The sequence below is a fragment of the Leptosomus discolor genome, chromosome 7, assembly GCF_034619465.1.
Source record: "Leptosomus discolor isolate bLepDis1 chromosome 7, bLepDis1.hap2, whole genome shotgun sequence".
NCBI lineage: Eukaryota > Metazoa > Chordata > Aves > Leptosomiformes > Leptosomidae > Leptosomus > Leptosomus discolor.
In genome coordinates, this window is record NC_141397.1 from 21,079,470 (window position 1) to 21,092,403 (window position 12,934).

Consider the following 12,934-nt stretch of genomic DNA (forward strand, 5'->3'; position numbering starts at 1 on the left):
CAAGATCAAGTTCAAAGTGTCTTTGCACTATTAAATGGCAAGGCTAGGAGTTTTTTTCTGCACAGTTAAAATCCGGAGGCTTAAGCCATCTGCTAGCACGTCTGTAACAAAGTTTTCTAGTTGTATCCACTGACGTTATATCTTATCTCTAGCTACACGGTTTAGTGGTGCACTTGGCAGTGTTAGGTTTGCAGTTGGAGTCGATGATTTTAAAGGTCTTTTCCAGCCTAAAAGATTTTGTGATTCTATGATCTGCTTATGTGTCTGTATTCTAAATTAAGTTGAATTTATAATAATAAATAAATTTCAAATAGTACATCTCTTTTAGCATTATAACAAAAGGGGTAGTTTTAAGTATTATATTTGGAGGGCATCCACATTTTAGTCGTTTTACCTGTTCTTCCATATGTGTCACCTAAATCTATGATTTCTCAGTTGATGTAACAAATCTATGATTTCTTAGTTAATGCAAATAGTCTTGGACCTTTTAAATCCTGCTTAATACTTGAGACTAAGTAGCAGAAAATATAGGGGCAGGTTTTGTGGAAAAACTTGACTTTCAGATGGACCTGTATACTCCAGATGGAGTCTCGACAAAATCTTAACGGGAGAGTCTGTTATTCCCAATATCCATTATAAACATTCATGTCACATACTTCAAAAGGCTTGTTTAAAATACTTTGTGTTACCTAACTATGTTTCTAAACTGTTCCATGAATGCAGATTTTCAGCAGATGATACACAAGTACTATGCCTGAATTACGAGCAACAATAACTTACTCTTTATTGTAAGGCAAACTTAAAATGCAGGTTGGATCATACAAATAAAAGCACCTTGTCTCCTTTAAAAGTGTAGATCTAGCTGGATTCTCTTGGTAAAGGGGAAATGCAGTCAGGATTGTTTAGTTAAGAAAAGTTTGTTGTTTTCTTATGATTACTAACCTTTTTTTTTTTTTTTTTGATGGACAGAAAGACTATCAGCCTCTTTGACATCACCAGGGATGCCAAATTTGACTTAGGAGTACAGTGCCAAATTTAGCTGCCTGTTTGGGTAGAAGTTTCTTGTGTAAATACTGAAATGGGGTAGAGTGAATTTAAGCACTCTTGTTTAAGTGTTTTATGTATTGAAAATTATAGTTAATTTATATAGATGAATTTCTGACTGAAGAGTTTTAGCTTCGTTGGTTTTCTTCTGAAGTTATCAGAAAAGAGCCACTTTAAATCTGGAGACTTTTCATTTTCTCTATGAGTCTTCTGAGAGTCTGACATAACTTCTTTGCCAATACTTAATCAATATAGAGTTTTGTAAGTATGCATTTCAAATTTTTAAGTGTATTTACTAAAGTAGATATCAAAAGCTTTGCGGAAAGCATGTAGTCTAGTTATATTCTTTGTATTAAACGCAGTAAAAGCGAACCTTATCTACATGCGGAAACAGCGCACGCATATAGCAGCAGCATGCAGATATGCTCAATCTTGATTGCATGACAAAAGTTTTCTTTCTAGATGCAAATGACTTCCAACTCTGGATATGAATTAACATTGTGTAGCAGAAAACCAATACCTTATTTACAAAAAGTACGTTTTCCTGATTTCTTCTTATGGGAATTAATTTAAATAAGAAAAACACCTGTCTTCTTGTCTGACAACTTATGACAGCGTCAAAATAGCTGAATGACTAAGATGACAAGCTATCCCTACACATCAACACATCAGGCTTTTATTGCTGTCTTGGATATACAAGAAACTTGTATTACGTGGTGTTTAACAAGGACTCATTCTGTTTGTCAGTTCTGTGACATGATCTATGCGAAGGAAGGAGTAATGTCCCCATGTCAACTGAAGATGAGAAGATTGCAGTAGGTCTTACCTGTCTGCGAATATGAAGCTTGTCTGTAGAGATGCAGACGAATCAAATGACATGTTTTTTTCATCAAACAACCAGATGGGGATTAGGCAAGTTTATGTAAAAATTCATACATTGTTAGTCAGAAACTGATGGTTGAGGTTTAGGAATAACTTTTCTTATGAAGAAATAGAGCTTTTTTTCCTTATATCAAGTGAATTACTGTAGTTTTATCACTGTCATGTTTAATTTCTGTGACTTTACAACCATGCAGTATTGAACGGGGAAATTACTAAAAGCGCTGTGAAGACATCCCTTAAGAGTGGAACTTACCTTCCATGTATTCAAAAGTTATTGGAAATTCATCACTTTGTTTCAGTAAAATACCATGGTGTTCTGTAGTAGTCTCAGATGGCTCCTTCAGAGACCAATGATCCGTTCTTCAGCAGCTACTAAAGTAGATGGAAATGGTATGCCTTTGTGTGATGTATGCCTTTTTTAAGATCTCAGCAAAATATGCTTCCTTGTAGTGCCCTACAATAAGTTTTTTTTTCTCCAGGGCAAGTTGACAGAAGAATATGAAAAATCCCTTTATTTTTTCAGACTTTTTCAGGGGATTTAGGGCCTCCTGAAACAAATGTTAAACACTGAAAATTTAGAGTTCATTGAAACAGTAAAACTAGGTTTCAACCACAAATCTAGGTGTGCACTTTTCACTTAGGTATTCAGGTGAAGGGCAGGCTGATCTTCAGAAAAATAATCATCATCCTGAGTTTATCACCAGAAAAACAGTCACGGAAATACTGTCTTCTGTGTGATTTTTCTCATGCCTCCATGGAGAGACTTTGGCAGAAGCAGCAAAACCAGTTTCTTGCCACTCTTTATTTCTTATATGAATCTTGAGCATATGCTCTGAGTGGGTTTGAAATCACTTAGATTTGATTTTTTATTTATGTTTATTATTATGCACTAATCCATAGCACTGAAAACATGTCATAAAGAAAACAGTGCAGTAGGGAATTAGTGGGAAAAATACTTCAAAATAGTATTTTTTAAATGTTGCTTAATCACTGTGGTGACTAGCATATTTATTTGCATTTTAATGTATTCTGTTTGTTTATCCGTATTTGCGTCATCATTTCTTGTTGCCATATACTTGGTTAATGTTACTATTTTGCATTTTAAGAAATGATGATGGGGTTTTGAGCAGTATATGATTTTTATATTTTTATTAATATAAAGACTTCTTTTATCCTCTAGAAAGGTTCTAAAGGACATCTCTGTTGGAGACCTAAAGCCTAATGAAACAGTTGAAGCAAATCTGGAAGCACAACTACTCTCCAAATTAGACCATCCAGCCATTGTCAAATTTTATGCAAGCTTTGTGGAGCGAGATAGTTTCTGCATTATCACTGAATACTGTGAGGTGAGACTTGTAGATTGTTTTGACAGAATGTGTGCATTAAAACAGGGTCTTAAAAGAAGCCTAGTCCATTTTAAAAAATATTTTAGTTTGAATTTTACTCTTTATTTGTTACCTGTGGTATTACCTCCTACTTGTTAGGTGTATTTCAAATAAGCAATGTTACCTGCTTATATGAGACTCATAGCTCATAGACAAACAAACCAGAGGAAAGAAAATAGGTAATTTTAAAGGAAAGTTAATTTTGTTCACTATAATCAGTATTACAAAAAAGACTTAAATGCAGACACATTACCAGATCTGGGTGAACTCAGAAAGGTTGTATCACATATGTACTACTGACAGGTAAGAGGATGAGATTGGATGTGCAGGGGCACGGTATGAAATCTGATACAAGTGAGGAAGTGAAAACTCACTTGCGATTTAGAGGTGATTACAAGAAGATTAAGCCTGGTCATATGGATGATAAGTTTGGTAGCAGTATTGGCTTTACTAAGTGAAAAACAGTGTGAGTCAAAGACCAGAGTGTAGTGGGTTCAACAAATATTAAAGTGGCATATACTACAGTATGTTACCAGGCTTTTTTGTCTCCAGCATTTGATTTAAAAATATATTGCAGAAATCTCTCTCGAGGCTTTAAAATAAGAATTTAAACATATTTAAGCCAGTCTTTTAGGAGTTTTTATAAAACAAGTACCTACTTTTTATTAAATATAAATATACTCTTTTAAAAAATAGTTTGTTGTACATACAGTGGTCTTTTTTTGAAACTGTGAAGCAGACTTTTCAGTTGTGCTCTGCTAGACATTTGAAATGCTGTGGAAGCTAATGACCTTGGACTACTGGGTTGCCTGACCACAAATCAGGCTTGTGTTAACTAATCACATTTCTTCAAGGATTTGGCTTTGGTGTGAATAATTAAAGAAGTACCATTCCTGCCAGTCATTGCTTCCTCAGAAGCTTTCTTTGATGAGAGTTAAGTGCCTGTTTATTGCTGGGATTTTTAAAAATTAAATCTGAAAAGTTCAATTCTGTTGTACAATGTGAATATTTATTCACGTGCTATTTTAACACCCGTGCAGAAGCTGTTTATGTCATTCCCTAGATGTCTGACAGCTAGGGCATGATGGAAATTCAGTATTGCCAACTTCGGTGGAAATCCAGAGCTCATAACTGAAGGATTATTCTAACTGCCCAGATATTCCCATACGCTAAGATTCATATTCTACTAGTGGTAGAAAGTGGCCCAACACCAGATCAGTTAAACCTATGGGAAAAAAGGAGCCTCTTTCAGCAGCGTTATAGAGCTGGACTAGTGGCTTTGGTCCACTGTTTTTTTCTCTCTCTTTTTTTTTTTTTCCTTCCCCCCTTTAATCTGGAATAAAATTATAGGTGAATAAAAAAGAACATGATAGCAACCACCAGAGTAATCACAAGCTGCTATAGCACCCTTCAGAAATTTTTTTATTCAGGCAATGTAAACTACCCTGTATGAAAACACTTCAGTGCAGAGTTATCTTAGGATCTGGGAGTCTTGTACTCAAACTCATGAGAACATATTAGAGGAAGGCAAATGAAAGAGGAGGAAATGGATGTGTTGGCTATGCAGTGAATCTTTTCCGTTTTGAGTCTGCTAGGTCAGGCCAGAATGACAGTTGGTCCACTAGGATGTGCTTCTGATTTTTTCTGAAAGGACACACTATGTAGTGTCATTGCATTTAAGCAATTACAATGTATTTAATCAAATGTTCAGACAAGGAAAGTACAAAGCAAGGTTTCACATAGTGCTGTAAAGTTTCTTTTCTACTTTGGTGGGATTGCTTCCTGAAGGTATACTTTTGTATTTAGTTATGTATAACCCGCCTTTGTATGTGGTGGGTTTTGGATCTTTTTACCGAAGAGATACCTGCTTAAATAGTGCAAAAATTGACAAAAATGTATTGCTACCTGATCCATATTTGGAAGTCTAGTACATTCGGTTTCTCATGCATAGAATAATTACCAGATTGGCAGTAATTGGTACTCTTGAGCAGACTCAAAACAAAGAATAAACATTAAGTTGGCATGGAAACAGAACTACCTTCTGAGCCTTATTCTGTTTTCTCCAAAGTGCTGTGACTTATTCATTAGCCACAGTACTTTGTTCATTCTTGCATAAGTAGCATTGAGTGAGCCTCCAATGCAGCTGTGCCGTGCTATACTTGTCCTGTGAACAAAAAAGAACATTGGCCTCCATTGCTCAGCTTGATGTCTTTCATTATAACTGAATTCACTCAAAATTATAGAAAAGAAGTATATGTGTTTTGTTTTGATCTTGTTGAGCTGCTTTGGCAGTTTTCCTGAATCAAAATCTTACAGGTAATATAAACACTGTCAGATAAGCCGAATGTCAAACAAAAATGCCTTCATGAACCTTGGATTTCACTTTGTAACATAAATTAGACTTCAATGAAATACAGCTTTTACAAAGTAGTTACTTTAAAAGTTGCATCGTTTTAGTGCATCATAACCAGGGCTAGTTGTACTTTCCCTCAGTTATTTCTGTCTCTTCAGTGTAGTCTCAGCTGTGATGTGAGTATACATACACTAAGGAAGTCTGAGCAAAAGGAATAACTAAAGCAGTCAGTGCTGTTCACATTATCAGCACTAGATGCTAAGCTATTTTAAATAAGTTACTAATGTGTTTGATACTCTTGATATTTAAACAGAAACTGCAGCTTGGAAACTCCCTGGGTACTTAATTTGTTAAATTTCCTGTGAACTTAATTACACTGACCTTCTAAAAAGAAAAGCGGGTGAACAAACTTCTTCAGGGTTTCATGGCAGCCATATTTCAGCAAATCTTTTATGATGTGTTTTTGGTTTCCTTTTTTAGACACAAAATCAAGGTTAAATTAATTGTAGGACATTGAGACCAGTCTTCTCTGCTTGGAGGAAAAAAGCCAGAGTTAATTGAGGGCACATGTAGTACTTTATTCGACTGCTTTTGTTCTCCTTAGACGTTTTGAAGGAAATGTCCCTCAACTTAAAAGAGTATTCACTAGCCTAACTCTGTAGGTCCTACACTTCTTTTCTTTGCATTTTTCGTGGCAGTGTGTGATTGTGAGAGGGGACACATTGGGACAGGGAGAAACAGTGACTGGAGCCTGCTGCACTTCATGTATCCTCACCTGGATAGTACATAGTCCCTTGAGGCCAGTAGCCAGCTGACACGTGTTTGAGCAGCCCCTGAGTCTTGGGCTATTGCTACAGCTGGCTCTGGATGGTCTGGGGCAGCTGTCTGGAATAGGTGAGGCATTATTTTGAAGGTGTGTGAGTAGGCTCAGACACAGCCCATCTGGTTGCCATGCAGCACTGTACCCAGCAACACTTTTTCTTTCCTTCCTCTGCTCTGCTGCAAGCAACCAGGGGGAAGCTGTTGAACATTTGGAGTTGCAAAGGGGAAGCAGCTGCTGAGAGCTCCAAGTTCCCAGAAGAGCTTCTCTCTGGACTGCAGCAGGGAGGCAGATGGAAAGCAGAAGCCATGTTCTCTTCCCTAGTGAATGAGATGATTCAGGCATTTCAATTTAAAAATTGCAGGCCATTGTCGGGGAACACGTTTTTGATATAAGACAAAACATATTTTTTTTTAACACACTTACTCTTGAATGGTGTAACTTAGAACCTCACAGACCACAGAAGTTACTGTAAATTCATGTCAGTGGAGCAGGACAGAAATGTATGGAACTGCAAGGACAGAACCTGCTTATTTCCTAGCAGCAGTATGAAGTCTGTGGTGTTGAGAACAGAAAAGAAATGCTGAAGAGATCATGAAATGTTGAGAGTCAACAGTGCAGAGGAGGGAAGGATTGATGATAGGAAGTGGTGGTACAGGTACACTTTATACAGGTTAAACTATTTTTTTATATATGGCACAATTTCTGATTTTATGCAGAATATGTAATGTAAAAGTAATGATTTATGAAGAATAAGTCTGTCCTGATGTAAGGTAATTAGTCACTAAAGTACAATGAGACTCACAGTCCCTTCGCTCAACACAGTGCTTGCCACTAATGTGCATTCTTATAGACAAAATCCATTTATTTTATAAACTGAATAAACAACCAGCTGACACCCATCTGTCTATTTTTTAGCAAAAGGAACACTTTTCATATGTCTCCTCAAAACCCTCTTTCGTCATGCTGCTGTTCAACTGATTTTTCCAAATGTCTGACTTACAGTTTTCAAGTAGTCTTTTCCTGTATGTATTTTCTGATTTATTTTCACTGCCTACTGTGTGTCATATTGCTCCATTTCTAGTGTTAACTTCAAGATCAATTGTAGTTTTAATGAAGTACTTACAATAACACAAGCTACAGATTCTTGAAGCTTTAATTCTGCTTTGTTCCTGGCAAAAGTGAATTTGGAAGAGGGACAAAGTACCACAGTTAAAGAGACTGTATTTTAATTCTTAAGAGAACAGCATGGCTGCTTTGAAGCTGACATGATTATTTCAGTATAATAAATGAGAGTATCTCTTGACTGTGCAATGTTTGACTTCAGTGGAAATGCTTTTCCCAAATTTATAAACTTATTTGGACCGATCAGGGCAGATTTATTTTACTTGATTTAGGTGTCTACATATTAGCCAGTCAATGTAGGCCCTCATCATAAAACTTTGCAGAGAAACAGCATTTCTACAACATGATCCATCCCTTCCTAAGGTAGACAGCTAGATGGCAGAGATAATTGCGCTATACAGGTGCCTGTTCCTTTGTGTTAACTGTAGAGGGAGCTTGAGGTGACCGGCTCAGGCGCATCTGTCTGAAGTTGGGTGACATGAAGTAAGAACAGTTGAAAACTTTGATGATACTCTGTAACACTAAGAGAAAACTTACCTGCTTTCCCTTTGCAGACAGACTGCTTGATCTCATTTTGATCCTCACTTGCATATGCTTTTGGTGCTGGGAGAGTTCAGAATTGATGCGCAAGCATTAATTTCACAGACTATGTGGTAGGGAGCCTGAAGGTCTAAGAAAGTGGAGTCTTGTGCTTTGATGAGGAGAAGACATTTTAAAAACTTATTTTAAATGTACAAATATGTTATGATATTTTTCAGGGTGGAGACCTAGACTTTAAAATTCAAGATTACAAAGAATCTGGGAAGATATTCACTCAAAGACAAATAATAGCCTGGTTTATACAGTTGTTACTCGGAGTCGACTATATGCATGAAAGGTACAATCATTTAATATGAGACCGTTTAGTTTGAGCGGGGAGGGAGTAGTCTTCCTGACTTGTTGGAGTTACTCAAACAGAAATTAAACCCTATGGATGGTCTTGTATTGGTATAAAGTCCTATTCACCAAACTGCTGTAGTATGTTGTATACCTAAAGTGTAATTAATTACCTATTCTGCAAGAACATTATGTGTTATATCTTTTAGCAGTGCAGTGGTAGATGTCTTTCAGTATTAGACACACTTTTTCTAAGAGCCAAATGAAAAATTTAGCACAACAGAAATAGTTCAATATTGTTAGAAAAAAATGGATTAAAAGGTTAAAACAAAGTCGGCCTTTTCAACTGGAGTTAACAAGGATCCCTGGCAGATATTTAATGTGAAGAATCACATTGTGCCTGATGTACTCCCACTAAAATCAGTAGAGTTACATAGATACATTCTTTGAAAACAGATATCACTTTTAAGAGCACATCAAAGATTAACCTAAAAAATTACTGCAGACAGCAATTACACACATCCAGATAGTGATGTATGGAGATCACACTTGGTTTGAGCAGGGGTAGATACAGATGAATACCTATCTGATCATCTCCATGGGTGTAGTTCTTGCCTGCAGTGTGATTTAGGCAGGCTGACTTCAATGATTTAAACAGTTCCTTCGTTGCCAGTGTACTGGATATATGATGAGCCCTGTCTGGTCCTCTTTCTGCATCATCTAGTGCTGTCACCTTTGAGGTACGTGGGACTATTTAGCATGGTATGAAGGAGACTGAGTGCTGTGCTGAGCCAGGAGCAGAAGGCCCGGCGTGCTGCCACTCGCATTGAGAGCCAGAGAAGTGGCCAAGCGAGTGGGAATACCAGGCTCCTTTCCCAGCAGCTCTTCAGAAACAGTGAGCTGGTTGAAGTTGACCAGGCTTTCAGCATCTTCTCCTTTCCTCTGTCTCCTCCCTGTTGCTTTTGCCTATTGGCAGCTCTGAAATGTCATGTTAATGAACAAGACAGAATCCTTTCTAAAGAGCATTGTAGCCCAGAAGTCCAAGATTTTTCATCCTGCCAAACTGAACTATTTGGACTATTACTCCTATTGAACTTTTAGAAATGAGAATGTCATGCTGCAAGGACTGTCTTAGCAGAGGCTAAGGGTGTTTGTCTGTAATCACCTGCATTTTTGGGCTTATGAGCTAATCTGCCTAAAATAATGTCCTAAATTACTAACACAGTGAGGGGGAGAGGATGTTTGTTTGAAGCATTGGTTACACCCACAATCTGGAGATGAGAATTCAGGTTTTTTCAAGCTGAATGTAAACTAGAATCCATAGTCTTCTATCCTGTGTGACTACTCAAGAAACAAGATTTTGGTGAAAACACCAAATCAATGTAGCTGTTTCAAATATTTTTCACAGCAGGGCTTGGGCCAGATTTGGTTGCCTGAATGTGAGTTGCAACAGAGCAGTAGGTAAAGTAACCTGTCACCAAGAAACACCATTTCTGGGTTGAGCTGAAGTTAAGTATGTGGGACAAATTTGACCTAAACTGATAGATGCCTGATGAGTTTTTGCACCTGCAGTGTCAGACTGTAGGGGGAAAAGGGCAGAGTGAATTGCTGTCCAGCATGCAAGAGAATTTTGCTTCCTAAATGCCAGTTTATCTGGGGCTTCTACATGAAGTGTTGCCCCCCGATTGCAGTGGTGGGAGCATAGCGAAGAGAGCTGTCTTGGGATGCTGTGCTCTTCAGCATTCACTTCAGGCCAAAAGGACAGAGGGAAATGGAACTAAAATCCTGACCATTTAACTAAACTAGCAGTATGGATTGTTTTTTTTTTTCCCCTTCTAGAACTCCAATTCAACAGTTTATCATTAAAAGTTTTGGTAATCTGGAAAGTCCACTTTTGGTGAAATCCTTTCTTTAATGTATGTGTTTAGAGGAAGCATTGTACAGACTAATGCATAATAATAATAATAACGCGTTTGGACTAGATAGTCATTGTAGGTCCCCTTCAATGGAGCTACTCTATTCTATTGTATAAGTTATTCTTTTTGTCTTTTATTTTCTGCATTTTCTCATGCCTCTCTTATCTCTTGTTTTCCTGTATGTCCCTTTTGTCTACTCTTCTTTCTATTTTTCTCATCTTCTACTTGTTCTCAAATAAATCTTTAAAAAAAAATCTTATAAATAAACTTTCTTTGGTAAATATGTATATCAAATTACTGGGTTTCCTGAAAAGTCATTTAATTGTCCAATGAAAGCAGCAATTTGATTTTCCAAACAGCATTTTGTTTTCTGTCCTTGAATCATAGCTATTTAATAACACTTTTCCAGTCACATACAAATGACTTGACAGTTTTATTTTTATTTGCATTTCCTGTTTTGTATTATGTGTTATTTGACAGTATGTACATTAGAAAATCTAATCTTTATCTTATTAGACCCAAACAGTAGCTTAAATGGAAAAGGTTAGGCTTAAAAGAATTTAAAACTACTTACAGAAATTAATTCGAATTACCGAAACAGAGTCCTCTATGTATAGAGGAGTCATACATGATTTCTTCTCTACTGATATGGAAAAAAGCTGTAATATATGTTTGAACTATGTTCTAATGCAAAGAAAAATTTTCCCTGGGATTAGAAGCTTGAAGTGTTCATTACCTGTGGGTTGGACTTCCTTGTGCTGTTCCTTAGTAAATCCAGCTGCTGTGGATGGATGTTCTTTTTCCAGAACAGCAAAAATTATAATTTTAGTTTTAGACACAGACTATTCACATCATTGTCCTTCTTGCACAGCTTTATTTGAACTTCTGCACTTCTTGAAATCTGTTATGCTGGAATCTTATTTTATAACAGGACTTTTTTGATGACTCAGGTTGTTTTTCTTTTCCGGTGACAATAAAGATTATATAGATTAAACTTCCTGTCTTTTACTTATGCTTTTTAAATCCCAAAGGGCACAAATATCTTGTGGTCATTATGCTGTCTACTGGTTATTTTGCATAATTGGAAGGATTTTTTAATTTTAAACTTGAAAGCTAAATTAGCTAGAATTAATTAGATTCAATCCTAATCTGTCATTGATATAACCAGAGAGAGAAGTAAAGGAGAGGGAACATAGTTCAGTGGTCTTATCTAGATGGAGACAGAATGAAATGATCATCTAGTCTCTCTGGCATACTTGTAGCCTATTGCACATCAGTGCACAAAATTGATCCCACAGCAATCAGGCGCTAAGGCAATTGATTCATTTAACCTCAGTTTGAATGAAGCTGACCCGCTACATTATTCATCACTTTGCTAATCTTTATGAACAATATGCCAACACAGGGATTTTTGTAAGGCTACTGTTTATGCGAACAAATCTGTTGCTTTTGATCTACAGGATAGCACATTAACATAAGGAAAAACTGTTTCACTGTGAGGGTGACAGAGCACTGGAACAGGCTGTCCAGAGAGGTTGTGGAGTCTCCTTCTCTGGAGACATTCAAAACCCACCTGGGCGCGTTCCTGTGTGATCTACTCTAGGTGGTCCTGCTCTGGCAGGGGGGTTGGACTAGATGATCTTCTGAGGTCCCTTCCAACCCCTGACATTCTGTGATAGCAAGCTTTGCCCAAGTACTTGGTCTGGATTTCACATTGTCTTCCCTAGTACAGGATTCAGACTTACCCAGAACCTCTTATTTCTCTTTGGATAGAGCAAAGAGAAATTAATTGCTGAATATTTCACAGCAGTAAACTACTTCAGCTTCAATCAGCTTCACTTGGAGGTATGTTGCAGAGGAAGCTTTATTCAAGGAGGCTGCCCACTGCTCAGTGCTCTGTGCTGCTTTTTTATGAATATGAAACAACAAGCAGGTACTCTATAGAACATAGGTATGGGTATATTTATAGCCCAATTTTCAAACTATCCTTAAACGTTAATTTCTACCTAAAATATCAGTAACCACTTCACTAGCTGTCAAGTTCGGTTAAGTTTTGCTGGAGCTCAGCTAATTCATGTTACCTTTATAAGTCTGTCTGTTGCTAAAACAAAAAGTCACACTTTCTTAAACTGGATTTACAGTGCAGGCTCAATATTTATTTCTTACTAGAATTAAAGTAGTTGTTTCAATTAAGGTTTCAGCTTCTAATTTGTTTATCTTCTGGCATATCCTGACAGAATAAGGTGGCTTGCATGGAGAGACATCATCATGGGAAGCTCCAGAGAATCACCCCAAGTATCTCTTAGTCATATTAATCTATAAAAGCTTCTTCTAATTATTGGTAATGCAAATAATGTGCAGAACATTTTCATCAATATGTTGCGAGCTTATATTTGCATTACATTCTAATTCAAACTAATGTGACCCAAACATATTCTCTTCATCTTTTCAAATAATATGCTACTGAAAGCTTTCTGGGTAGTTTTTATAAATCAAGATACCTGTTATTCAAATCATAGATATTCAGGAAACT

General features: G+C 36.9%; 1 protein-coding gene across 1 annotated transcript in view; it reads left to right on the forward strand.

The window, feature by feature from the left end:
• The window catches only part of NEK11 (NIMA related kinase 11), an 88,230-nt gene that overhangs the window by 15,518 nt on the left and 59,778 nt on the right, over positions 1-12,934 (forward strand). The window contains exons 3-4 of the mRNA XM_086468534.1: positions 3,107-3,272; positions 8,368-8,486. Of these exons, the coding sequence (XP_086324660.1) occupies positions 3,107-3,272; positions 8,368-8,486 (285 nt within the window). The remainder of the gene's footprint in view (positions 1-3,106; positions 3,273-8,367; positions 8,487-12,934) is intronic.